Source organism: Protopterus annectens, chromosome 6.part0 (assembly GCF_019279795.1).
Source record: "Protopterus annectens isolate FY-2018-M chromosome 6.part0, PAN1.0, whole genome shotgun sequence".
In the NCBI taxonomy this organism is placed as follows: Eukaryota; Metazoa; Chordata; order Ceratodontiformes; family Protopteridae; genus Protopterus; species Protopterus annectens.
The window spans coordinates 969,106,144-969,128,821 of NC_056737.1; the positions used below are offsets into that span (position 1 = coordinate 969,106,144).

The 22,678-nt window shown below is 41.3% G+C and overlaps 1 protein-coding gene across 3 annotated transcripts in view; it reads right to left on the reverse strand.

The window, feature by feature from the left end:
• The window catches only part of SETD3 (SET domain containing 3, actin histidine methyltransferase), an 829,217-nt gene that overhangs the window by 560,328 nt on the left and 246,211 nt on the right, over positions 1–22,678 (reverse strand). For all 3 annotated transcript variants that reach the window (XM_044074604.1, XM_044074603.1, XM_044074605.1), the window contains one exon: positions 12,584–12,732. In XM_044074604.1, the coding sequence (XP_043930539.1) occupies positions 12,584–12,732 (149 nt within the window). The remainder of the gene's footprint in view (positions 1–12,583; positions 12,733–22,678) is intronic.

The window sequence follows — 22,678 nt, forward strand, 5'->3', positions numbered from 1 at the left end:
CCTCAAAGATACCCTGTCTTGATGAAAAATAATATAAGGTTCCACTGCCATAAGGGCTTGTAACTCTGAAACTCTCCTGGCAGAGGTTAGTGCTAACAGGAAAGCTGTCTTCCAAGATAAAAACTTGATGTCAGAAGAAGCGGCAGGCTCAAAAGGAGGCAAGGTTAGTTTTTCCAAAACATAATTGAGATCCCAAGCAGGAATAGGAGGAGATCTAGGAGGTCTTAAGTTCTTAGCTCCTCTGAGGAACTGTCTCATGAGCTGGTGGGAAAAGATGGGAGGGTCTGTATTATAATGAGCAGAAATAGCAGAGGCATGGATCTTAATGGAAGAGAAAGAGAGACCCTTATGTAAGAGATCTGTCAAGTAAAGTAAAATTAAAGTAATGTTAGGAAGAAGAGGATCAGAATCCTGAGCCTGCATCCAGGAACAAAATCTTTTCCATTTTCCTGCATAAGATTTTCTAGTGCTAGGACGTCTGGCTTCTAAAATGACATCCATAACCTGTTTGGGTAGGAATGAAGAAATCAAAGGCCCTGGATAAACCAGGCCGCCAGGCTGAGAGTTCTGACATGAGAGTGTAGAACCCGACCCTGATGTTGGAACAGAAGGTTCGGAGACCGAGGTAAAATCCAAGGGGCTCCAGGCATAGGTTTTTTTAGAGTTGGATACCAAAACTGCCGAGGCCAATTCGGAGCCAACAAGATTATCATCTTGGGTTTGTCCTGTTTTATCTTCAATAAAACTCATGGAAGAAGAGGTAGAGGTGGAAAGGCATATCCCGAGAGGTTCCTCCAACTGAATGACAGGGCATCCACTTTCCAAGCTTCTCTGTGGAAAGTCCTGGTGCAAAAATTCCGTAGCTGATGATTTAGATGGGATGCAAAGAGATCTATGTGAGGACATCCCCATACTGCTGTTATCATCCTGAATATTTTCGTGTCCAGCATCCACTCGTGTGGATCCGAAAGGTTTCTGCTCAAACTGTCTGCCAGTAAGTTTTGTTTCCCTGGTAGAAACTGAGCTTGAAGATCCAGATTGCAAGCTAGAGCTGTGTTCCATAAATCCATGGCTAGTCTGCAAAGGGGGTAGGAATGAGATCCCCCCTTGCTTGTTTATGTACCACATAACTGTGGTGTTGTCTGTCCGTATTAGTAGTCGTCCTGGTTGTATGAGATTCCTGAAGGCCAATGGAGCTTTTTGAATGGCTAACATTTCCTTTAAGTTGATATGCAGGTGCATCTGATCCTTTGTCCAAAGGCCTTGCAGACAATTGCCCTGAAAATGGGCTCCCCAAGCATAATCTGAGGCGTCCGTGGTTAGAATCTGAGAGGCAGGAGGTAGACGGAAGGGCTTCCCTTTGTTTAGAGCACATTCCCTGGACCACCAAAGAAATTCCTTTTGAAGGCAAGGAAGGACGGGAATCAGTATGTCCAAACTGTGGCAATGCTGAGACCATACAGTTTTTAGGTACCACTGTATTTTCCTCATGTGTAGTCTTGCATATGGTACGAGAAGGATGCAGGAGGCCATGTAACCCAAAGCCTGCAGGAATTTCCTTGCAGATAGATGGGTTAGAGTTGCCAAGGCTTTGAAAGTTGATGCCAGCTGTAATTGTTTTTTGGATGTCAGAAATGCCATCTGGGTTGTAGTGTTTAGAAGAGCACCCAGAAAGGTTATCTGTTGTGATGGTGTCAAATTTGACTTTTTTTTGTTTACAGAGAATCCCAGGAATTTGAGGAGGTTTTGTACAAAGTCCAGATGCTGGAATAAGACATCCTTGCTGTCTGCCTGAATTAGACAATCGTCCATATAAGGGTAAATTTGAATTCCCTTGAGTCTGCAGTAAGCTACTACTGGAGCCAGGCATTTGGTGAAGACCCTGGGCGCAGTAGACAATCCAAAGGGCAGCGCAGAGAATTGAAAGTGCCACGATCCAGCCTTGAACCTGAGGTATTTTCTGCGATCCTGCCAGATGGGAATGTGTAAATATGCCTCCTTTAAATCCAAAGTCACCATCCATGCATCTTTGGACAGCAATGGAAGTAACTGCTGTAGAGTAAGCATCTTGAATTTTGGAATCTCTAGAAAGGTGTTCAAGACCGACAGATCCAGAATGGGTCTCCATGAATTTTGCTTCCTTGGAACTGGAAAGAGCCTTGAGTAAAACCCTTTTCCCATCTCTGAAAGAGGAACCAGTTCTATGGCATTCATAGCCAAAAGAGCTTCCACCTGGTTTAAGGCCTCTGTCCATTGATGTTTTGGAAGGTCTGGCCATCCGCTTGGCCTTGGCAAAGTATGAAAATGGAATTTGTTACCTCTTAAAATCACATCCAAAACCCATTTGTCCTGGGTTATATGAGTCCAATTTTGATAAAAAAGAGAGAGTTTTCCTCCGAGAGGGGCTTCCAGACAAGACGTTCCTGCAGCCCAACAGAGGGAGTCATTGAGTTTGTTTCCCTTGAGACTGTGGCCTCTCCTCTCCTCCCCTAGGGGTAGAAGCAGTCCACTGTCTTGGTCTATAAGCAGCTTGTGTTTGAGGCCTCCCTCTGGGGCGTCTATATCTACCCCTTTGAGGCCTGTCTGAAGAGGGAAAGGACCAGTTTTTTGATGGCCAATTCCTGCTAAATCTAGGAGGCTGTACTTGTAAGAAATCTTTAACTGTTTGCATGGATTTCGCCTTATCCTCCATCTTTTTAATCACCTCTTCAACTTTAGAGCCAAACAAAACATTATGCTGAACAGGAGCATCCAATAACTTAGCCTTTACTTGTTCAGGCAAATTTTGTTCCTTTAGCCATGCATGTCTTCTAATGACTGTGCCAGAGGGCGCAGCCCTACAAGAGGCCTCCAAGGCATCAAATCCACAGTGTAAAACATGCTTCCCAACTTGTTCATTGGCATGCAATAAGTCATGTAATTCCTTATCATCTGCACAGGCAGAAATGGAAGTAAATTTTTGTTTTAAGACAGACAAGAGAAATTGCTGATATTTAAGCATATGAAACTGACAGTTTAAAGTCCTAATGGACAAAGTAGCAGAAGTGTACACCTTTTTGCCCCATCTTTCCAAGGCTCGAGAATCCTTTTCAGTAGGAATGGGATTTTTAGCAGTAGCGGCCTTAACACCCTTAGGACCCTGAGAAATGGTTTCAGGGTCAGCAGTAGGGTTCTTGTATAAAAACTGATGGGAATCAGGAACCCTATAGTATCTATCAGGCTTAACAGGAGCTGGAGGAAAAGAATCAGGAGTTAAGTTAGCCTCCGAAAAGGCATCATCCACAATATCCAAAACAGGAGGAATAGCCAGGGGCCTATGTTGGGGAAGAAGAAGAAAATCCCTCAGTCTTTTCTTGGATTCTGAATACTCCTGTCCCTCCCAGTGGAAATGTTCTCTCATTTCATGCAGAGTTTCCCCCAAAAGAAAAATCCTCAGGAGGAGAAGCTGAAGGAATGGATTCTTCCGCATCAGAATCCTCATAAGGAGGGAAAGAATATTCCTGATCAGAAGAAGAAACTGAGGAAACAGAAGCCTGATCAGAGGAATCATAATAAACATCCTGCCTTGGCCTTTTGTCTGGAGGGGGATGAGAACCCCTAATCATTGTAAGTAAATCCTCCGCCATCTTGAGTAACTGTTTCTGTGACTTGGGAGCCGGTTCAGAAGAGGCCTGTGTTGAAGTCTTTGACTTAGAAGGAGTCTTTGCCTTTGTCTTTGGCTTTGCCTTTACTTGAAGCTGAGTAGGCCTGAAAACCCCTTCGGAAGACGGTACCTGCACAGCGGCTCCGGACCCATCCGAAGGAGCATTGTCCGAAGGTCCTGCAACAGAGATATTTAAAGGTCTGGTTGGCTCCTCATGAGAGTCTGTTTCGGCCATCGGTTCTGAAATGGCCGACGACAGGGGCTGCAAAAGTGCCTCACTGACGACGGCCGAACCTGAAGCTGGCTCCGCTTGTGCGCTATCATCAGATTTGGACCTCGGAGGCCTGTCTTTATCCTTGCGACGCTTGTGAACTCCGGTAGATGGAACCATATCCGACGACATTTTGTAGTTAAAGCGCCTACCGAAGTAATGAAAAGCAAAATTGTACCTTCGCTTAATTGTACGTTGATTGAATCTAGCACAAAACCGACAACTAGCTACATCGTGGTCAGGGCCCAAGCACGGAATACAGTAAGAATGAAAATCCTTATGAGGTATTTGCTTCCCACATGAAATACAATTATTAACTTTTTCTGACATCAGAGTGGAGCAAGAAAAAAGTTTCCCCAATGGGGTACTTAGCTTTGAGTGGAGAAGAAAGTCTTCGGACCGAAGTAAATAGAAATATTCGTCAGGAGTCAACCGACTGGCACTTGCGAACTGCTATCACCACACGGCAAGAAAGACTGGAGAAGATGGCATTGGCTGTCAGCTTTATACTCCTGGCGCTCTGACGTCAGGGAGCAGGGTTGAACAGCCGATGCTGGACCCAGACTTTGGGATTCTGGCCGACCGAGGGCTGCCGCAGGGGAGAACCCTACAGTCATGACTGCAACAGTGAAACACGATGAACATCCACTGGTTGCACTTTAAGTCATGACAGATCAAAACAGCAATACAGATAATAAAGTGGGAGAGTTAGCATATCACAGTTTCACTTTTGCACACTTGAATAAAGACAATTTATCCAGGTAGATAAAAGTAAAAAATGTACACACAAACTGACATACGGTAAGAAGTGCCCAAAAAAATCATGCTTAACACTTTTTTCATACTTCAAAAAAAGTTTCCTCAAAGCACAGCAACTGTTATGTTCAAAGAAGATGCCAACAACTTCTGGATAGTCAATCTGCAATTCAATAAAAGGACAGTGATAGCAAACCTATGACACACCACGATGTTTTGGGCAACACACCAGTGTTCACCAACACCAGAGTTAACAAATAAACTGCTTTTGCATTCACTGCTTGTGTGAAGTGCACTGAATTATTCTGTGCCAGGAGCCAGTAAAACAACACTGCTGCAGAGGTAAGGAAGTTATTAACCTCAAAGACTATTTTTGGTATACTGTCTCGATACAGTCTGCAAAGGGCAGTGCTGACATTGTTTTCTCTTCATGGTTGCACTTCTGCAAAGGGCAAGTAGTCTGCATTTTTAAGTGTGTGCTGTTTTACATTCCTTTCAACTGTCCTTAATCCCTCCTAAAACTGGTGATTTTTTTACACTTAATAATGACAACAGTTAGATTTATAAACGTATTTTACTTCAGAAAGTGTATATTAATTCACATTTTTTTCTGTCAGTGTCTCATATTGATAGTACTAGTAGTTTAAAAACTGTCCATGTCTCTTACTTCTAGATTTGCCCCTGATTCTGTTGAGATTTATCCCTGATGTATTGAGTGCTATGTGGTTTTATTTATTTAATTAATTTGGGGGAGGGGGGGGGGCAACACCAGCAGAGTCACGTTAGGCATTTTCCACATTTTTGGCACGCCAAGCCCAAAAGGTTCGCCATCACTGGTATAGGGCTTACATTAAATTTGTCTACTTTCTCAATAATACCAGTACTGAGGATAGTGTCAAAATCATTGGTCAAGTCAGGGTAAGCATTGTGCGCTAAACTACCACTGTCCACAGCCGCTATCACCTTTTCAAAGAAACTTACTAGGTTCAGAAAACAGGACTTTCCCTTTGCAAAAAAAAAAACCCAAAAAAGATCGGGGTCTAAATCACTTAAGTTGCTATGTTCACATGAATGAGTTCAGCTATGACATATTCCATGACTTTGCATACAAGGCTGGTGAGAATCTTCGGACTATAATTACCAGGGTCTGCAGAGTGTATTAAATACCATAGTTAATATCTCCTGTAGTGACATTTTGAAAATGTTTAATTCTGACCATGTCCAAAGGATATGCTCCGTTTCCTCTTCCTTTTTCCATGCATCTCCAATTATTATCACTACCTTGTGAGAACATCCTTTGCAGTCAGCTTGGGATATAGAAATACCTCTGTAAACAGTCCCATATAAAGTTCTGAACATCCCTGATCTTGTTGCTAATTACACCACTTCCCATCATTCCCAAGATAACTCCATGCCTGTCTTCTGTTCCTGGTCCAACTTTACTTTTTTCCCCTGAAACTTTCTTCTTTTTCTCCAGTAAGATTTTATATATGCTCTACTTGAAAATTTCTTAACACCTGCTCCTTCAGTTTTTGGTTAAATAAAACATTTTATTACCTCAGTGATACTGTTTTCTCTCTTATCTGAAGCACTTTTGCCTTAGGTCTGGCTAGCAGACCTTGGTACCTGATACGATCAGCTGATGTGGAGAAATGGTGGGGGTTCAAGTCCTCAGCTGTCAAAGATAATCTCAGTACCTGTGGACTGCAGAAGGACATTTTACCAACAGACACACCCCTCAAAGGGCTGAGCTCATGCCTGCTCTTTGGGCCATGGTCCTTGTGATGGTACTACAGACGAGGACCGTGGTAGAGAACAGAACTCTTTCACTTATCCTTAGATGAGTTTTCAACCTCCACTACCCTTCTTTCTTGCTTAGTTTGAGCCAGTGGAACTTACAGCAGTATTTCACTTGGTGTTCTCCTTCAGGTCTGTAAAGGCAGCACTTGGCCAAGTCTTAGTTAGTGTTCTGACAACAGTAAGAAAGTACAGTTGTGTACACTTACCATAAATGTAGATGTTCGAGTGTATTCACTGCTGCAGTCATTACACTTGGGTTATCCTGCTGGCAGGCTACCCTCAGTCGGCCTGAATTCCAAAGTCTAGGTCCAGCGTCGGTTGCTGTCGCCTCTTCCCTGACGTCAGAGCGTCAGGGGTATAAAAGATGCAGCCGACGCCATTTTCTTCAGTTTTTCTTGCCCTAGATGTCAGGTGCCCCCAAAAGGGTAGGCTAAAAAATATGCCAATAAAACATGCATGCACCAAAACATATTATACCTTCATCTACAAGCAAATACACCACATAGGTTGTATAGATTACAGAAGTGCAGATAAGTTCCAGCAAAGAGATGGGGGATGGTGGGTGGGTAACCTGGACTGCAACAGTGAATACACTCGACATCTACATTTATGGTAAGTGTACACAACTGTACTATGTTCTTCATGTTTCACTGTTGCAGTCATTACACTTGGGTTGAATCCCAAAGCTATGGTTGGGAGGCTGGAGCTAATATTGCATTAGGAGCGGCTATGAGGCCCTGCAGAACTGCAGTGGCAAAGCCTGCCCTGGATTTAGAGTAGAGTGGTAAATGACAGTGCTTTGTAAAGGTGTGCACTGAACTCCAGGTAGCAGCCTCTAAAATGTCTTTGGTTGGTACTCCCCTGAGGAAGGCTACTGAAGTGGCTGCTGCTCTAGTTGAATGTGGCCTAATGCCCTTAGGCACTGGCTTGCCATGTTGTGAATAGCAGAAATGAATGCAGTGGCCTATCCACTTAGAAACAGTCTGCTTTGAGATAGCCTTTCCTTGTGATCCTGCAGCATATGCCACTAGTAGTCGCTCCGTCTTTCTGAAAGCTTTGGTTCTGTTCAAGTAGAAGCGTAGTTGTCTGTGTATGTCCAAGAATGCAGAATTCTCTCCCCCTTATTCTGTGGGTTTGGATAGAAAGTAGGCAGATGAATAGCTTGGTTAAGGGCCACACTGTAGACTACCTTAGGCATGAATGTCGGGCTTGTCCTCAGAGAAATCCTGTCTGGATGAAAAATGATAAAAGATTCCACAGCCATGAGTGCATATAGCTCTGAGACTCACCTTGCAGAAGTTATTGCTAGGAGTAGAGCTGTTTTCCAAGATAAAAACTTTATATCAGCTGTAGTGGCTGGCTCAAAAGGAGGCAGGGTGAGTTTTTCCAAGACATAACTGAGGTCCCATGCAGGTATTGGTGATCTCCTTGGAGGCCTTAAGTTTTTGGCTCCTCTAAGGTACTGCCTTAACAAAGGATGGGAAAAGATTGGTAGCTCTGTATTGTAAATGAGCCGAAATAGCAGAGGCATGAATTTTAATTGATGAAAAGGATAGGCCTTTGTCCAGCATCTCAGTTAAGTATTGTAAAGTCTGAGGAATATTTGGTACAGCTGTGTCCATTCCTTGTGCCTGGTTCCAAGCACAGAATCTCTTCCATTTTCCAGCGTAAGATTTTCTGGTACTAGGCCTTCTGGCCTCCAAAATGACATCCATCACAGCTTTAGTGAGGGGCTCGTTTTGTATGACTACATTATCCGCCATGCTACCAGGTTTAAGGTCTTTAGCTGGCTGTGCAGGATCTGATTGTCTTGTTGGGATAGTAGATGAGGTATTTGAGACAAGGTCCAAGCTGGGCATTGAGACAAGTTCCTTAGGATTGGATACCAGTACTGGCGGGGCCAGTCTGGGGCAATCAGTATCATTTTTGGCTTCTCTTGTCTGACTTTTAGGAGTACCTTGGGGAGGAGAAAGAGAGAGCTGAAAGATAGGGCATCCACTTTCCATGCCTGTCTGTGATAAGTCCTTGTGCAGAATCTTTTTAGTTGGTAGTTGTGAGGAGAGGCAAATAGATCTATGTCTGGGCATCCCCATTTCCTTGTTATCATGCTGAAGACTTGCGGATCCAATTTCCACTCGTGGGGATCCATGAGATTTCTGCTTAGTTCGTCTGCCAGAGTATTTATCTTTCCTGGCAGGAATTGTGCCTGCAGATGTACTTGGTAAGTCAATGCTGTGTCCCACAAAGTCATGGCTAGTCTGCAAAGGGGGTAGGAATGAGTGCCTCCCTGCTTGTTTATATACCACATCACCGTGGTGTTGTCTGTCTTTATCAGTAGTTGTCCCAGATGAAGTAGGTCCTTGAAGGCTGTCAGGGCATTCTGAACAGCTAGCATCTGTTTTTGATTGATATGTAGATGCATTTGGTTTGCGGACCATGTGCCTTGAATACACCTTCCTGCCATGTGGGCCCCCCAGGCATAATCTGATGCATCCGTTGTTAATGTTTGTTTGGCTGGGGGTAAAGTGAATGGCTGTCCCTTGTTCTAGTGACAAGCCTTCGCCCACCGTCGAAACTCCTGTTGCAGGCAGGGAATGAGGGTAATTATTGTTTCCAGACTGTGGCAATGTTGAGTCCAAACACTTTTTAGGTACCATTGAAGTTTCCTCATATGCAGTCTCGCATATGGAATTAGTAGAAGGCAGGATGCCATGAAGCCCAAAGCCTGCAGAATTTTTCTTGCAGATAACTGGGCCTTTGTTGCCAACAGGTTGAAATAGGTAGTCAGTTGTCTTTGTTTGTCTGGCGTGAGATAAGCCATCTGGGCAGTTGTATTTAAGCTTGCACCCAGGAATATTATCTCTTGAGAGGGTACTAGTTTTGATTTCTTTTCATTGACTGTGTACCCTAGGCCTGTTAGAAATCTCTTTACAAACGCCAGATGCTGTAGTAGAATGTCCTTGTTCTCTGTGTGAATGAGGCAGTCGTCCAAGTAAGGATATATTTGTATTCCTCTTTATCTGCAGAATGCAATTACTGGTGCGAGGCACTTTGTGAAGACCCCGGGCGCAGTAGATAAGTCAAAGGGCAGTGCAGAGAATTGGTAGTGCATTAAGCCAGCTTTGAATATGAGGTATCTTCTGCATGTTTGTCTGATTGGGACATGCAGGTATGCCTCTTTTAGGTCTAAAGTCACAAGCCAAGCCTTCTTGCCCAGCATGGGCAGAAGCTGCTGTAGAGTCAACATTTTGAATTCTGCTATATCCAGAAATGTGTTTAGAATAGATAGGTCCAGTATTGGTCTCCAGGGTCTTGTCCTTTCTTGGGACCAAGAAAAGTCTTGAATAAAATCCTTGCCCCTGCTCTTGCTCTGGTACTTGTTGAATGGCCCTCATGTCCATGAGGGATGAGACTTGCTTTTGTGCCTCTGCCCATTGATGTTTTGGCAGGTCTGGCCAACTGTTTGTCCTTGGCAGAGAATGGAAGTGAAACATGTACCATTGTGATACCATGTCTAGGACCCATTTGTCCTGGGTTATTATGTGCCTATTTTGAGAAAAAAGTGCTAGTTTTCCCCCTAAAGGGGCTGCCAGAAAATAAGTGCTTGGTGCCAGCAGGGGGAAGTCAATGGGACTGTTTCCTGTATGGCTGTAATTTGTCTTCTCCACTTTTGGAGGTAGAAACACCCCATTGTTTAGACCTGTACGTACCTTGGGGCTGTGATCTGCCTCTTGGGTGTCTGTATCTGCCCCTTTGTGGTCTGTCTGACACTGGAAAGGACCAATTCTTTGTAGGCCAGTGTCTGCTAAATCTAGGTGGCTGTAGAAATCCTTAACCGTTTGCATAGATTTAGCTTTGTCCTCCATTTTCTTTAACACCTCTTCTGCTTTAACACCAAACAAGGTATCATTGCTGTAATGGAGCATCTAATAATTTTGCTTTGACATGATCAGGCAGATTTTGTTCCTTTAACCAAACATACCTCCTGATTACAGAACCCGTAACAGCGGCCCTGCAGGAGGCCTCCAAAGAATCAAAACCACATTGTAAAGTATGTTTACCAACTTGTTCAGCTGCATGCAATAAATCCTGCATTTCTTTGTTTTCTGCACATTCAGAATTTATCAACATTTTCTGTTTAAGCAGAGGCATAATATATTGCTGATATTTGAGCATATGAAACTGACAATTTAAAGCTCTTATAGCCAAGGTAGCAGAAGTGTAAATCTTTTTTCCCCATCTGTCCAAAGCCCTAGAATCCCTGTCTGAGGGGGTAAGGTTTTTTGCAGCGGAAGCCTTGACCCCTTTGGGACCCTGAGAGATTGTTTCTGGGTCAGCAGCAGGGTTTTTGAAAAGGAATTTATGAGAGTCAGGAACCCTGTAGTACCTGTCCGGCTTAACAGGAGCTGGAGGTAAGGAGTCAGGAGTCAGACTGGACTCTGAAAATACATCATCTACAATGTCTAACACAGATGGAATAGCTAGGGGCCTATGTTGTGGTAGTAAAAGGAAGTCTCTGAGCCTTTTCTTAGATTCTGAAAAATCTTGGCTCTCCCAGTGAAAATGCTCCCTCATGGTATGCAAGGTTCCCCCAAAAGAGTAATCCTCAGGAGGAGAAGCTGAAGGGATAGATTATTCAGCATCAGAATCCTCATAGGGAACAAGAGAGTATTCCTGATCAGAAGAGGAGTCAGATGAAATGGAAACCTGATCTGAAGATTCATATTCTGTCTCTTGCCTAGGCCTTTTATCAGGTGGGGGATGGGAACCCCTGATCAAAGTAATTAGGTCTTCGGCCATTTTGAGCATCTGTTTTTTGGGCATAGAGGCCTGTCCATGAGGCTGTTGTACTTGTTTCTTTGTCTTTAAAGGTGCTTTAGTCTTTGCCTTTGAAGCTGAAGTCATTTTAATGTATAATTGAGTATTTTTGAAAACACCCTCAGAAGCCGATGCCTGCTCAGCGGCTCCGGACCCATCTGAGGGAATAGTCTCTGAAGGTCCAATACCTTGAGCTTCCAGCGGCCTAGTCGACTCCACGTGGGAGTCGGTAGCAGCCTGCGGGTCTAAAGTAGCGGGCATCAGGGGCTGTGAATGCGCCTCATTGAGAACCGACAACTGGCTTAGAAGAAGCCTCGTTGTCGGTTTTGGACCACGGATGCTTATCCTTTTCTTTTTCTTTGCGTTTCTTGTGAATTCCGGTAGTCAGATGGCTATCCAATGACATTGTATAATTAAATCTTCTGCCAAAATAGTGTAATGCAAAATCGTACCAACGCTTAATAGTGCGTTGGTTAAATCTAGCACAAAACCGACAACCAGCAATGTCGTGGTCAGGGCCTAGGCAAGGAATACAGTAAGAATGAAAGTCCTTATGAGGTATTTGCTTCCCACAAGAAATACAATTATTAACTTTTTCTGACATCGGTCTGGAGCAAGAAAAAAGTTTCCCCAACGGGGTACTTAGCTTTTGAAGAAGACTTCAGATCTGAAATTCGAACACGAAAATCTCAGGAGTCGGCCGACCAGCACTTGCGAACTGCTTCTGCTTCGGGCACCACGCGGCAAGAAAGACTGAAGAAAATGGCGTCGGCTGCATCTTTTATACCCCTGGCACACTGAGGTCAGGGAAGAGGCAACAGCAACCGACGCCGGACCTAGACTTTGGAATTCAGGCTGACTGAGGATAGCCTGCCAGCAGGATAACCCAAGTGTAATGACTGCAACAGTGAAACAAGAAGAACATCACTTAGTATATATCTTTATCTAGGCAATGAACATGAGAGCTTTTTGCTAATGATTCAAGACCAAGACTTTAACCATGCAAAAAACAGAAAAGTATTGATGGGGTTAAAGGCTTGGTAGAAGTCACCATGTGATATCATGGCGTATGCCAACATCAGGTGTGCACCAAAACATAGGATCTTCCAAAACAAATGCCAGATTTTGCTTGCTGAAGAGTATGAAACCAACCACAGAAACTACCAAAGTGGGTCCTAAATGTGAGATCTAACACTATTACCACAAAAGCTGCAGAAATGACCTAACATAGACATAATCCAACAGTGCTTAACATTTTCAAGAAAAATTATGTTAGTTAAGCTGGATGAACAGACCTTAATATCTCTTGCTGCCTTCAAACCATACCCTTCCAGTGGAAAGTATGCGATTTCAAACCCTTCTGAAGAAGCACCATTTTCTTTGGCCCATGTCATCAGGTCCGGAAAATAATCTTCTCTTGTTCCCTCAAAGACAACTGACAAACCTGACCAGAAGATAATGAAAAAAAACTCAAATATCTACAAAAACAATACTGAAGAGCTATTCATAAAAAAAGTTTCGATTCTAATTGTTACAAGGTATGACCTTTCACAGTAAGTAAATGTTTAATACAAAGGTGGGAAAAGCAAGCCATATTTCACAGCCACACAGTATTTTTCTTTGGTAAAAAAAATGAAGCAGGACCTCTGAGCCACCAAAACCATATGTATTAATTTTATCTTTCAAATTTGGCAATTTTATTTGGAACCAGCTTGTCAAAATCCTGTTTAGTTGACTTTGCTCCAGATAAAAATGGTACATTCCTTTTTTTTTTTTTCTTGAGTGGGGCGGTCCTTATTGAAATATACTAGCTCAAGGGAAGCAATACCTCTGTAATAGTTTTTCAACAAGACTGCTCCAGGTTGAATGAACTAGTCTCTATTTTCAGTACATTAATTCATTCTAGGACTGCCCACTTAATCCAATTCAAGGCTTCATCAGAGCCATAAAGTATCCCAACACTCAATGCACACAAGGTTGAGAAACTAATCCTAATAATTGTACACTGGCATAATGATTAAGGTGTTTACCTCACAGACAGGAGGGTACAGGATTTGATTCTCACTAAGGGAAATTAGCAAGGCTTAAATAGACCAGAAGGGCATTCAGTCTGAAATGGGTGCCAGTCATTGCAAGAAACATGCACATAAGTGCAACAGTACATACTCACAACTATGAGTAATTTGGCATGCCTTTGATGAATGTGAGGAAACTTCAGCACCTTGTGGAAATTCATACAGGTAAATATAAGCCAAGAACCAAACAGGACAACCATACAAAATGAGTACAGTTATGTGTAATACAGAAGTTAAAATACACAAACTTCTTTATAATGCTTCAGCAGCATGGTAGTGTAACAGGTAGCGTTGCTGCCTCAGAGCAAGATGTGCTCCAGTTTCGTTCTCGGCTGGGGTGCCTTCTGTGCAGTCTATACGTCCTCTCTGGGTTTCCACAGATTTTCTCCGGGTGATCTGGATTCTTCCCACAGTCTAAAGACCTGTATAAGGCGCATCAGGGACTCTAACCTGCCCACAGGTGTGAGCAAGTGCATGTGTAATATGGAAGAAAGACCTGGCAACCTATTTCCTTTACCCTTAAATCGCTGTGACTGTGTATGGGGCCACTCTAGGAGTCAGCTGAAACTTGTAAAACAGCAGGCACAAACCATAAAATATTTGAGAACAGATGAATCATGACTCTTTATTTGTCAAAAGACGATGGCTTTCTACAGCCCAGTAAACAGTAAATCAAAAATCTCACAGATGGATGGAGACATCTGATACTTTGTTTAAAACAATGGTTGCTTGGAATTATAATGCTCATAGATCTTAGTTTCCTGTACTTAGCTCATAACTTCTCAAATGAATTTTCAGAAATACATTATAAAAATGAAATAAGAAGTTCCTTGAATTTTCTATGCCTCTGTAAGTCAGGCACTCACATTAAGACCTGCCTCAGTTGGATACCTGGGCTGCTAAGATCTTCACACATATTTGCACAGCATCTACTCTAATGTGCTTCATGAAATAGATACATAAGGCTATGCATTACTTCTGAACATTGCACACGGAACCTTCACCCTCCTTCAACACTAAATATCAGTCCAGTGCAACCTTCAGATACAGATAGGGTACTTCATCCTTTCGCTCAGTTTCTCATTTGTAAACTTCAAATACTTCCCTCTTAATGTTAATATTACATGTTCTTAGCAAAAGCTAATTTTTATTTTTACTTCTCACAGGATCATAGGAGATTACTAGGCTATCGACCCTGAGGTCATTTTAACCCTAGCAGTTTCATCCCAATGTAATACCATGAAGATGCTAGTCAATACCTAAGACTGCAATTAGTGATGACTGCCCATGTCCAGGAGGTTTGTGTTTGCTATCCCCAGTAAGAATTTACGGTACCCCATCCACTCGTCCAGGTTCCTCTTGAACAGTGTCATAAAGGTGTTCTGTTTCACATGAATTGATAGCCTGTTCCAAAGACATGGCAGTCGGAGAAAAATCTGTCCCTACAGCATGTCCTATATAAGCTGCAGGCCATATTTAGGTCCCTGGAATGGGTAGCCATAGTCCCATTTGATTTGCTGATATTCAGCAAGTTCATTAGGTTTGGGTCTTGGACTGCTCTGTAGGCCAGGCATAAGTCTCCCCTAAGAAGTCTACATGACACGGAGTATAGTGACAGGGACTTTAGTCGGTCTGTGTAAGGCACATACTACAGCCCCTTGATCTTCTTTGTTAGAAACCTTTGAGGTTTCTCCAGTTTCTGCAGGTGCTTTGTACAGTACATGCTAAACTGGGCATTATACTCAATTATGGGCTGGATTAGTGCAGAGTATAGATGGGTTATAACCTCTTTTGCTCTTGAGGCGATGCCTTCATTAATCAAGTGAGCTACACAGAAAGTCTTCCTTACTACACATGGTGGTCAAAGTTAAGGTTGCAGTCAACTTGTGATCTGAGGTCCCTTACCACTTTGTGGGTACTTAGGGTGCTGTTGTTGATTTGATAGTGTAAAGGGACATTGTTTGTGCTGAAGGGAATGATGATGCATTTTTTTGCATTCAGTTTGAGGATGTGACTAATACAGCAGTTGATGGTCTGCGCGAAACCCTCCTAGTCTATACTAACATCATTTGAGGAATTCAGTGATTGCACCTAGTTTGCAGCTGTCTGCAAATTTGGTCAGCAACAACCCCTTAGATTTGACATGAACTTCTGAGAAGTATATACCAAACAGTAGGGGGCCCAGCACAGACCTCTGTGGCACCCCACTGGTAACAGGTCTGCTGGTTGATGTGGAGTTACCCACTTCGATAGCATGTGTCTGGTTTGTCAGCCAGTTGGCAACCCATCTTACAATGAAGGGGTTTACATTCTGTATGCTAAGTTTAACGGTAATGCCTGAATGTGGGAGTGTGTCGAAAGCCTTTGCTAAGTCGAGGTATGCTGTGCACAGATATGCCCTAGTCAACGGCCCTGGTCACATTTTTAAAGAAGTACACCAGATTTAACAGGCAGGATCTGCCGTTGTCAAAGCCGAATTGGGTAGGATCCAGGGTTTAGAAGTCAATGATGTCTTTATTTATGAGGTTTATAGCGATACATTCCATGGCCTTACAGATAAGGCTGATCAGGCTTATGGGTCTGTAAATTCCTCGGGTCTGTTGCTTGGCTACCTTTATGGATGGGAATAACTGTTGCTGTTCTCCATTCCACAGGAACAAAGCCCGTGGTTAGGCTATGATTGAAAAGGGTACTTAATGGTGATGCTGGTTCATGTTTTGGCCTGTTTAGAAGACAGCCTGGGATGTCGTTTTCTCTTAAACACCTGTCATTTTCTGTTGTATCCATTCTTCAGTGAGTCCCGTCTTAAATTGCTTGTTATTACTTGATGGGAAGACAAAGAAAACCATTTAATGAGGAGGGGCTGAGGTAAATGAAGAGATTACTTATATATTTCCCCCTTATTTCTCATTTTTTTCTACTTCAAAATCATAACCTTTCTGTATACTTGCCACAGGGAAAAAAATAATAATTCTGAACTATTGATTAATGTCCATTGCATTATATTTATATGCGATTGTTGTTTTGTTTCCTTTATATTAAATATACATGCTACAGTTATTGTTACTTCTAAGTGTGTAAAAGTTTTACTTTGATCATTTGATGGCTAGGCTTGTATAGGCCCTAGGGCTGATATCCTAGTACCAACCTATGAAATTATTGTATTTGTCTTGTGCTGTTGCCTACTTGACCTAGATTGTTGCTGAAAAAATTTCCTTGAATTAGTCCACTTACCCAGTTAACAAACTCTAAATAAAAAAAAAAAAAATTTTGAGCAGAAGCTTTTGATCATACAACCATCAACTCCAATGAAACAGCTTTTAAACAGTTTGAATTAAACTATCATCTTTGGCTTCATATTAATCAGATCAGACATTTCATTAAGTTTCACTTTGGCTACAGTCTCAGTTCTCTCCCATCAAAAATACCTTACTACATTAAGGAATTGATGAAAATTAAACATTTATTTGAGATGGCAGAATCAAATACCTTACCAACATCTGTAAGCTAAACAAAGATGCACATTAAATCACAGAAAAACCTAATGACATGTACAGCTATTCAAGGGCAGATATTAAAAACAGCACCACTATTAAATATATCATGCAGTCACTATGTTCAGTAACATACTCTCATTATGGAGATATGTTTTTACCCTTGAAACCCTTGCAAAGAAGTTTTTAAGCTCTCCACTGTGTGTGTGTGTGTGTGTGTGTGTGTGTGTGTGTGTGTGTGTGTGTGTGTGTGTGTGTGTGTGTGTGTGTGTGTGTGTGTGTGTGTGTTGTGGGACACTCATTTCCTATTTGCACATCAAATGTATTAAATGCCTCCTTGAAAAACGTAACAGTTATACTGAAATATTACAGAACACATTGGTCAATATTACCACAGCTGCAATGCAACACTTAAGCGCATACAAAAATAACACGTTTTTTTTTTCTGGATTATGTTAATGGTGGCTCAGAAATACATGATCAGGAATTAAAGTGAGGGACTTGCTGCATAGTTTCAAGACTACTTCTTTGACAAGGGCTTAGCAGTTTGCATGCACTGGTCCATTAAAGACCATCATACCCCATAAGCAAATAGGCTTAGACAACAGAATTGTTCGTAACAGAACACAGTAAATTCTGTTCATAAAAAGCATGGAATATAAAGATTTCTCTCAAATATAACAAGACGGACTTCCAATTCCAGTCCTAGTATGGATACAGGATTAATTTAAAGAACTATCCCATGACAAAGTTAAAATTTATAATTTCCAAACAGTATTTTGAGACTTCAGAGTTGGAAATGGTGTCTCAGCTGGTCAAGAAAGTATAAAACAGAAGTCAAACATTAGGGGAAAAGCAGGAAATTAAAACCAAAAATTTAACAAAATTAATTTGCTAAATGGGTAAGCCAACTGGACACAGTTTTCTTTCAAGGGGTGAACCAGGATCAACATCTGGTTGAATGACTTGCTCAAAGTCATACTATAGCAGGCAAACAAAGACTGTAGGACTTAACACAGGACTTCCGTGGGGTCTTGGACCAAAAACACAGTATAAAAAAAGAAAGACATAAGCATTTCATTCCTATTCACAATGTGAGGGGGTCCTGACACACAGAAATTTGGCACAAGGAGTAGTAATTTAAATGAAGTCCCAGGATTAAGCATGTCCAATAAATACCACTAATGGACACACTGCGGCAAATTCAGTTGCCAGGAGAAGAAATTCTCACCACGCAGTAATTGATTCAGTCTTTCCTGCAGAAAATAAATAGTCTGATGGTTTAATTACCCTAAGAAGAGGGTGTAAATCATTAGATCCAGCTGGGGACCTGTGACAAAAAAAATATTCGCTCATGCAAATAAATAAATAATAAAAGGTGTTAAAACAATTCTCTGTGCTAGCTTAAAACTAACTGCAGCTTGCCTGACAAACTACATTATGCAAATGGAGTGTTGCAAAAAACTGCTGCAAGAGTTTTGTTACGACAACTGTAACTTATTGTTGCAGAGCAGCATGGCACTCATATTTACAGTGTAATGCAATGCTCACGTTTGCAAATATAACTCACACCTTTGGGTAATCAATGACCCCTTCTTTTTTCTAAATGCAATAATGCAATGGCAGTAAAATTATAAGGGGGATGGGGGTTGACAGTCACCAAGCTACCTACAGCTGCAGTACAAGTAAATCTTATAGAGGTGGGGTTGTGCCTACCCCTGTGACATGAGACTTTCAATGAATGGAACAGAATCAGCACTGGTTAGTGGTGGTGGTGAGTCATCTCTGTTGCCAGCTGCTTCTTGGTGTAGATTAGCTGGTGATTTCTCTTCCTTTTCTTGTGCTTTCAGGTGGAGGGGTATTTGTACAAGAGAAAAGACGTGGTGGCTTGGAAATGCAAACCATGTACATCTCAATTCCAGAATTACACTAGACCTGCTGCTGTACACCTGTTGAAAGGAAGATTGTGAAGAAGAAAAAAATTAATTTCTTAACCCTCTCCAGGCAATCAGAGGACCCAGTTTAAGGAACAAGAACCATCACTGGTTTAGTTTCTTTTTCTAAATTGGTTGGACTTCCTGATCCCAATTTTGCTTCTGATTGTAATTTAAGGATCGCAGTGAGGCAAGTACTTATAAGGCAGTATTAAGAGGACAGTCAATGACTTATATTATTTTCTTTTTGTTGTTTGATTTGCTTTAAATTAAATGTAATGCGTGTATTTAGAGAGTGGCGAGTGGCCAGCAAATATATTTTCATGTGCCTTTTCGTTTTCACAGAGTGCTACAGAAAATGTAGCTATACCCTTTGCAATCTCATGCCCTGCAGAAGATATCGGTGTCTGTGCACAAATGCAACCATGCATACTCTCTGCATTCCACTGAAGCCTGTATTTTCTATATAGAACTAAGAGTATTACCCATCTAGGCATGCTAGTTTGTAGGACTGTAAGACAGCAGCAACTGAAAATGATACTTCCATTTCTTAAATGTGTTTGGGGTGGCAAAAACTGGCATTTTTGAGTACACGTCTCAACTGTCCCCAATTTTTTTCAGGAATGCCTCTATTTTAGTTTAAAAGCTTGCTCTGTCCAACATAAAACTGGTGATGGGGGGAGGTGGGGACTGGGAATTTGGTGGACTTCCAAGCAGCATAAACAATACAGTTACAGGCTTGTTTACTTCAGAAAACGCATGATAATTCAATGACTCATGGAAATAATTAACAAGTATCCTTGATCTTTGCTCCTAATTATTTTTGCTTTTGTCCCTGATTCTAGAAGCAAGAGGATGAGCTACGTTTTTTTGGCTACAGTTTGTTTTCTGCTGGATGTTGATTTAGCAAGTTTGACTGTTGCTCTGTCCTTTGAATACCTGACAGCTTTATAATGTTTTGTCAATTGCTTAATGTGTGCAAACTCATATCTGCTGCTGCCCTTCATCGTCGGTGGACTCTTGTCATTACAAAGTCTCAGACAAGCTCACTGTTCCTTCCATGTTTTTCCTGAACCCCACATTATATTTAAAAGGGAAGGAAAATACAATCTGTAATTTCTGGTACAAAATAGATTAGATGAAAATCAGATACGACTCACTCTGTCAGTTATCTGCACATAATCAATATATACCAGTGGAACAAATACATTCATGTATGAAGTACACTGAAACTATGATCCCTAAAGACTCTACAGAAGCCCTGGTCAAATAAGTTCTTGGCTACAGACAAATATTTACTGCATTTTTTCAAACACAATTCAACCACCCAGTAACGTAATTTTTGAAACCACAGAACATAATTTCATGTTAGACAAGTATGCAAAACAACTATAGAGTTAACTCCGTCTTATCCGGCCTCTCTTTAACCGACCTCCTCTTTAATCAGCCATCAAATTTCTGCTGTAGCCCTAGAAAAAGACAACAGAGAAAAACAACGCTTCCACCTCCACTGGAATAACTTAAAGACAGGCATTTGAGTTTTAGACTTCATATTCATTAGAAAAATGCATACTAACACAAATCCTGTTATTCTAGCTGATTTATAACCTACAGATGCTATTTCGTATGCTTGTTCTGATTAAGCAGCCATTCATTTATCCAGCCTAAGGTCTGGTCTCAGCGAAACTGGATAAGAGGGAGTCTACTGTAAGTTTTTCCTCAAAGATTTGCTAGTGTCCACATAAAATCTGTGTTACCTGTGGACATCCATATAATGCAGCAGATATTCATCCATATTAGAGTAATTTGAAACAAATAGAAGCAGGTTAACAGGCCAATTTAAATTTGTCTTAGGTTTTGCTACCTTAGGCATAAATGATAAATTTATTCATAATGATACTAGCCTTACATAAAAAGATATGGTGGACTGAAACAGAGCTTGCAAATTCTGAAACTCTTCTTGTTAAAATAAGGGTCACAAGGAACACTGTTTTCCAAGAGAGAAATGTCATCTTTGTGGTTGCAGCTGGTTTACAAGGAGGAAAGCTAAGTTTTTTTTAAACACAAAGTACACATCAAATGGAGGAACACGCTCCTTGATAGGGACTCTCACTTTCAGAGATCCTAATAACATGTTCTTGGAATTTTGGTGAAAAATCTAAATGACAGCAAGGTGTACTACTGTGGGGGAGTAATGGTGCTCCATATTAAAAAAATAGTGTAGCAATCCAGGAACTGGAGCCATGAAGGTATTTTTTTTTTTTTTTTTTTTTGCAGCAACAGTTTTACTGACCACTATCAAGTACCAAACAATAAGCAAATGTATAAATGAATATACTTACAAAGGTACACATCGTTTGGAAATAAAACATCCACTATAGAATAATAAACTGATGGCCTCACCCTTTTCACATCTGAGAAGATTCAAAAGCCTACTGATGATGTACAATTGCTTACACTGACATGTATTAATCTTTTTTTTAATTAACTCATATTCTAATGCTACCAAAACAAATCTATCCCCCTGGCTACTCACATCTGTATTCCTGTTTAAGCAGGTCTTCAGACCTACAAGACAAGAGAAATGAGCAAAAAAAGATAGATATGTCTAAATCTAAATTAATCCACTGATATGCACCTTATGTTTCTTAGTTTTCCTTGGCTTTGCTTCTGATTCATCACGTTGTTATAGCAGTGCTTGAAGAACTTGTTTCCTGCTCCTCTATTAAGTTTAAACTAGACTAACTTCTATTTAACAAAAACTATAGCTGCCTTTTTATAACCTATAAACCCTCTTTGCTTCAAAATTTCTTAACATCTCAACTTTAACAGTATGCTCACAAAACTTATCAACCTCATCTAGTCTCATAAACTATGCAATATTCATGTGGTTTTGACCTCTACATCTCAAATGACTACCACAGGGTTACAGGTTGCTACTAGCCGACTGTTTGGAAGATCATTTATAGCTTAGATACTACAACTCCATCTATTACAATTTACCCTGAGGGTTTCTGGGGTAAAACCAGGAATGCATTTATAGTTACCCACCCACACAGTCATGCTGCATCTGCTGAGGGTGACAGAAAATATGGCAGTACAAGTACACTTACCATAACAGCAGATGTTTAAATAGATTAATGCTGCAGTAGCCTAAGCTACATGGGACATCCTGCCAAGGACTGGACCAGCTGGCCAGCTTCCAAAGTTTTATGCACTTTCCACACACCAAAGCCACTGCCCTGTACGTGGGAAACAGATAAAAATCATTTGATATGGTGACAAAACTTCAGTGCGTTCTTGCCTTATAAGGAGGAGGAGGATATAATCTTTGCAAATAGGACGCACAGTAATAAAAAAAATCAAAAAAAAAAATCGCACCCTGGCATAAAAACAACAAAAACAGGGGATGGAGGCAGGGTGCAGCACTCTAGCACTACTCTATTTGAACATCTACCGTTGTGAGAAGTGTACTTACACAACTGTACTATGTTCATTATACGATCACTGCTACAGTAGCCTAAGCTATGTGGGACCAATACCAGTACTTAGAAAGCAAGAGAGAAGAAAGATAGGTAAAAGTCCAGTATCTAAGGCCAAACAAGCAGATATAACAGAAAGATGATTCTCGATAAAAATGTAAGATAACTAATGAAGACTCACATGAATCTGAGCCGTAAAAGGGTCCTGGTTCTTGATTTAACACCAAATAGAAGATCTTTTTCACTAACTTTTTCTAAAGACATGCGTCTGGAGCGTTTCTCCCCGGGCCTCCACTGAAAATAGGCTCTGTCCTAGTCGGACTTTTCCGGTCAACAAATAATAAACAAAAAATAAAATAACTCATACTATTTTCTAGCTGCAGTTTATTTGCCTTCTTTAATATC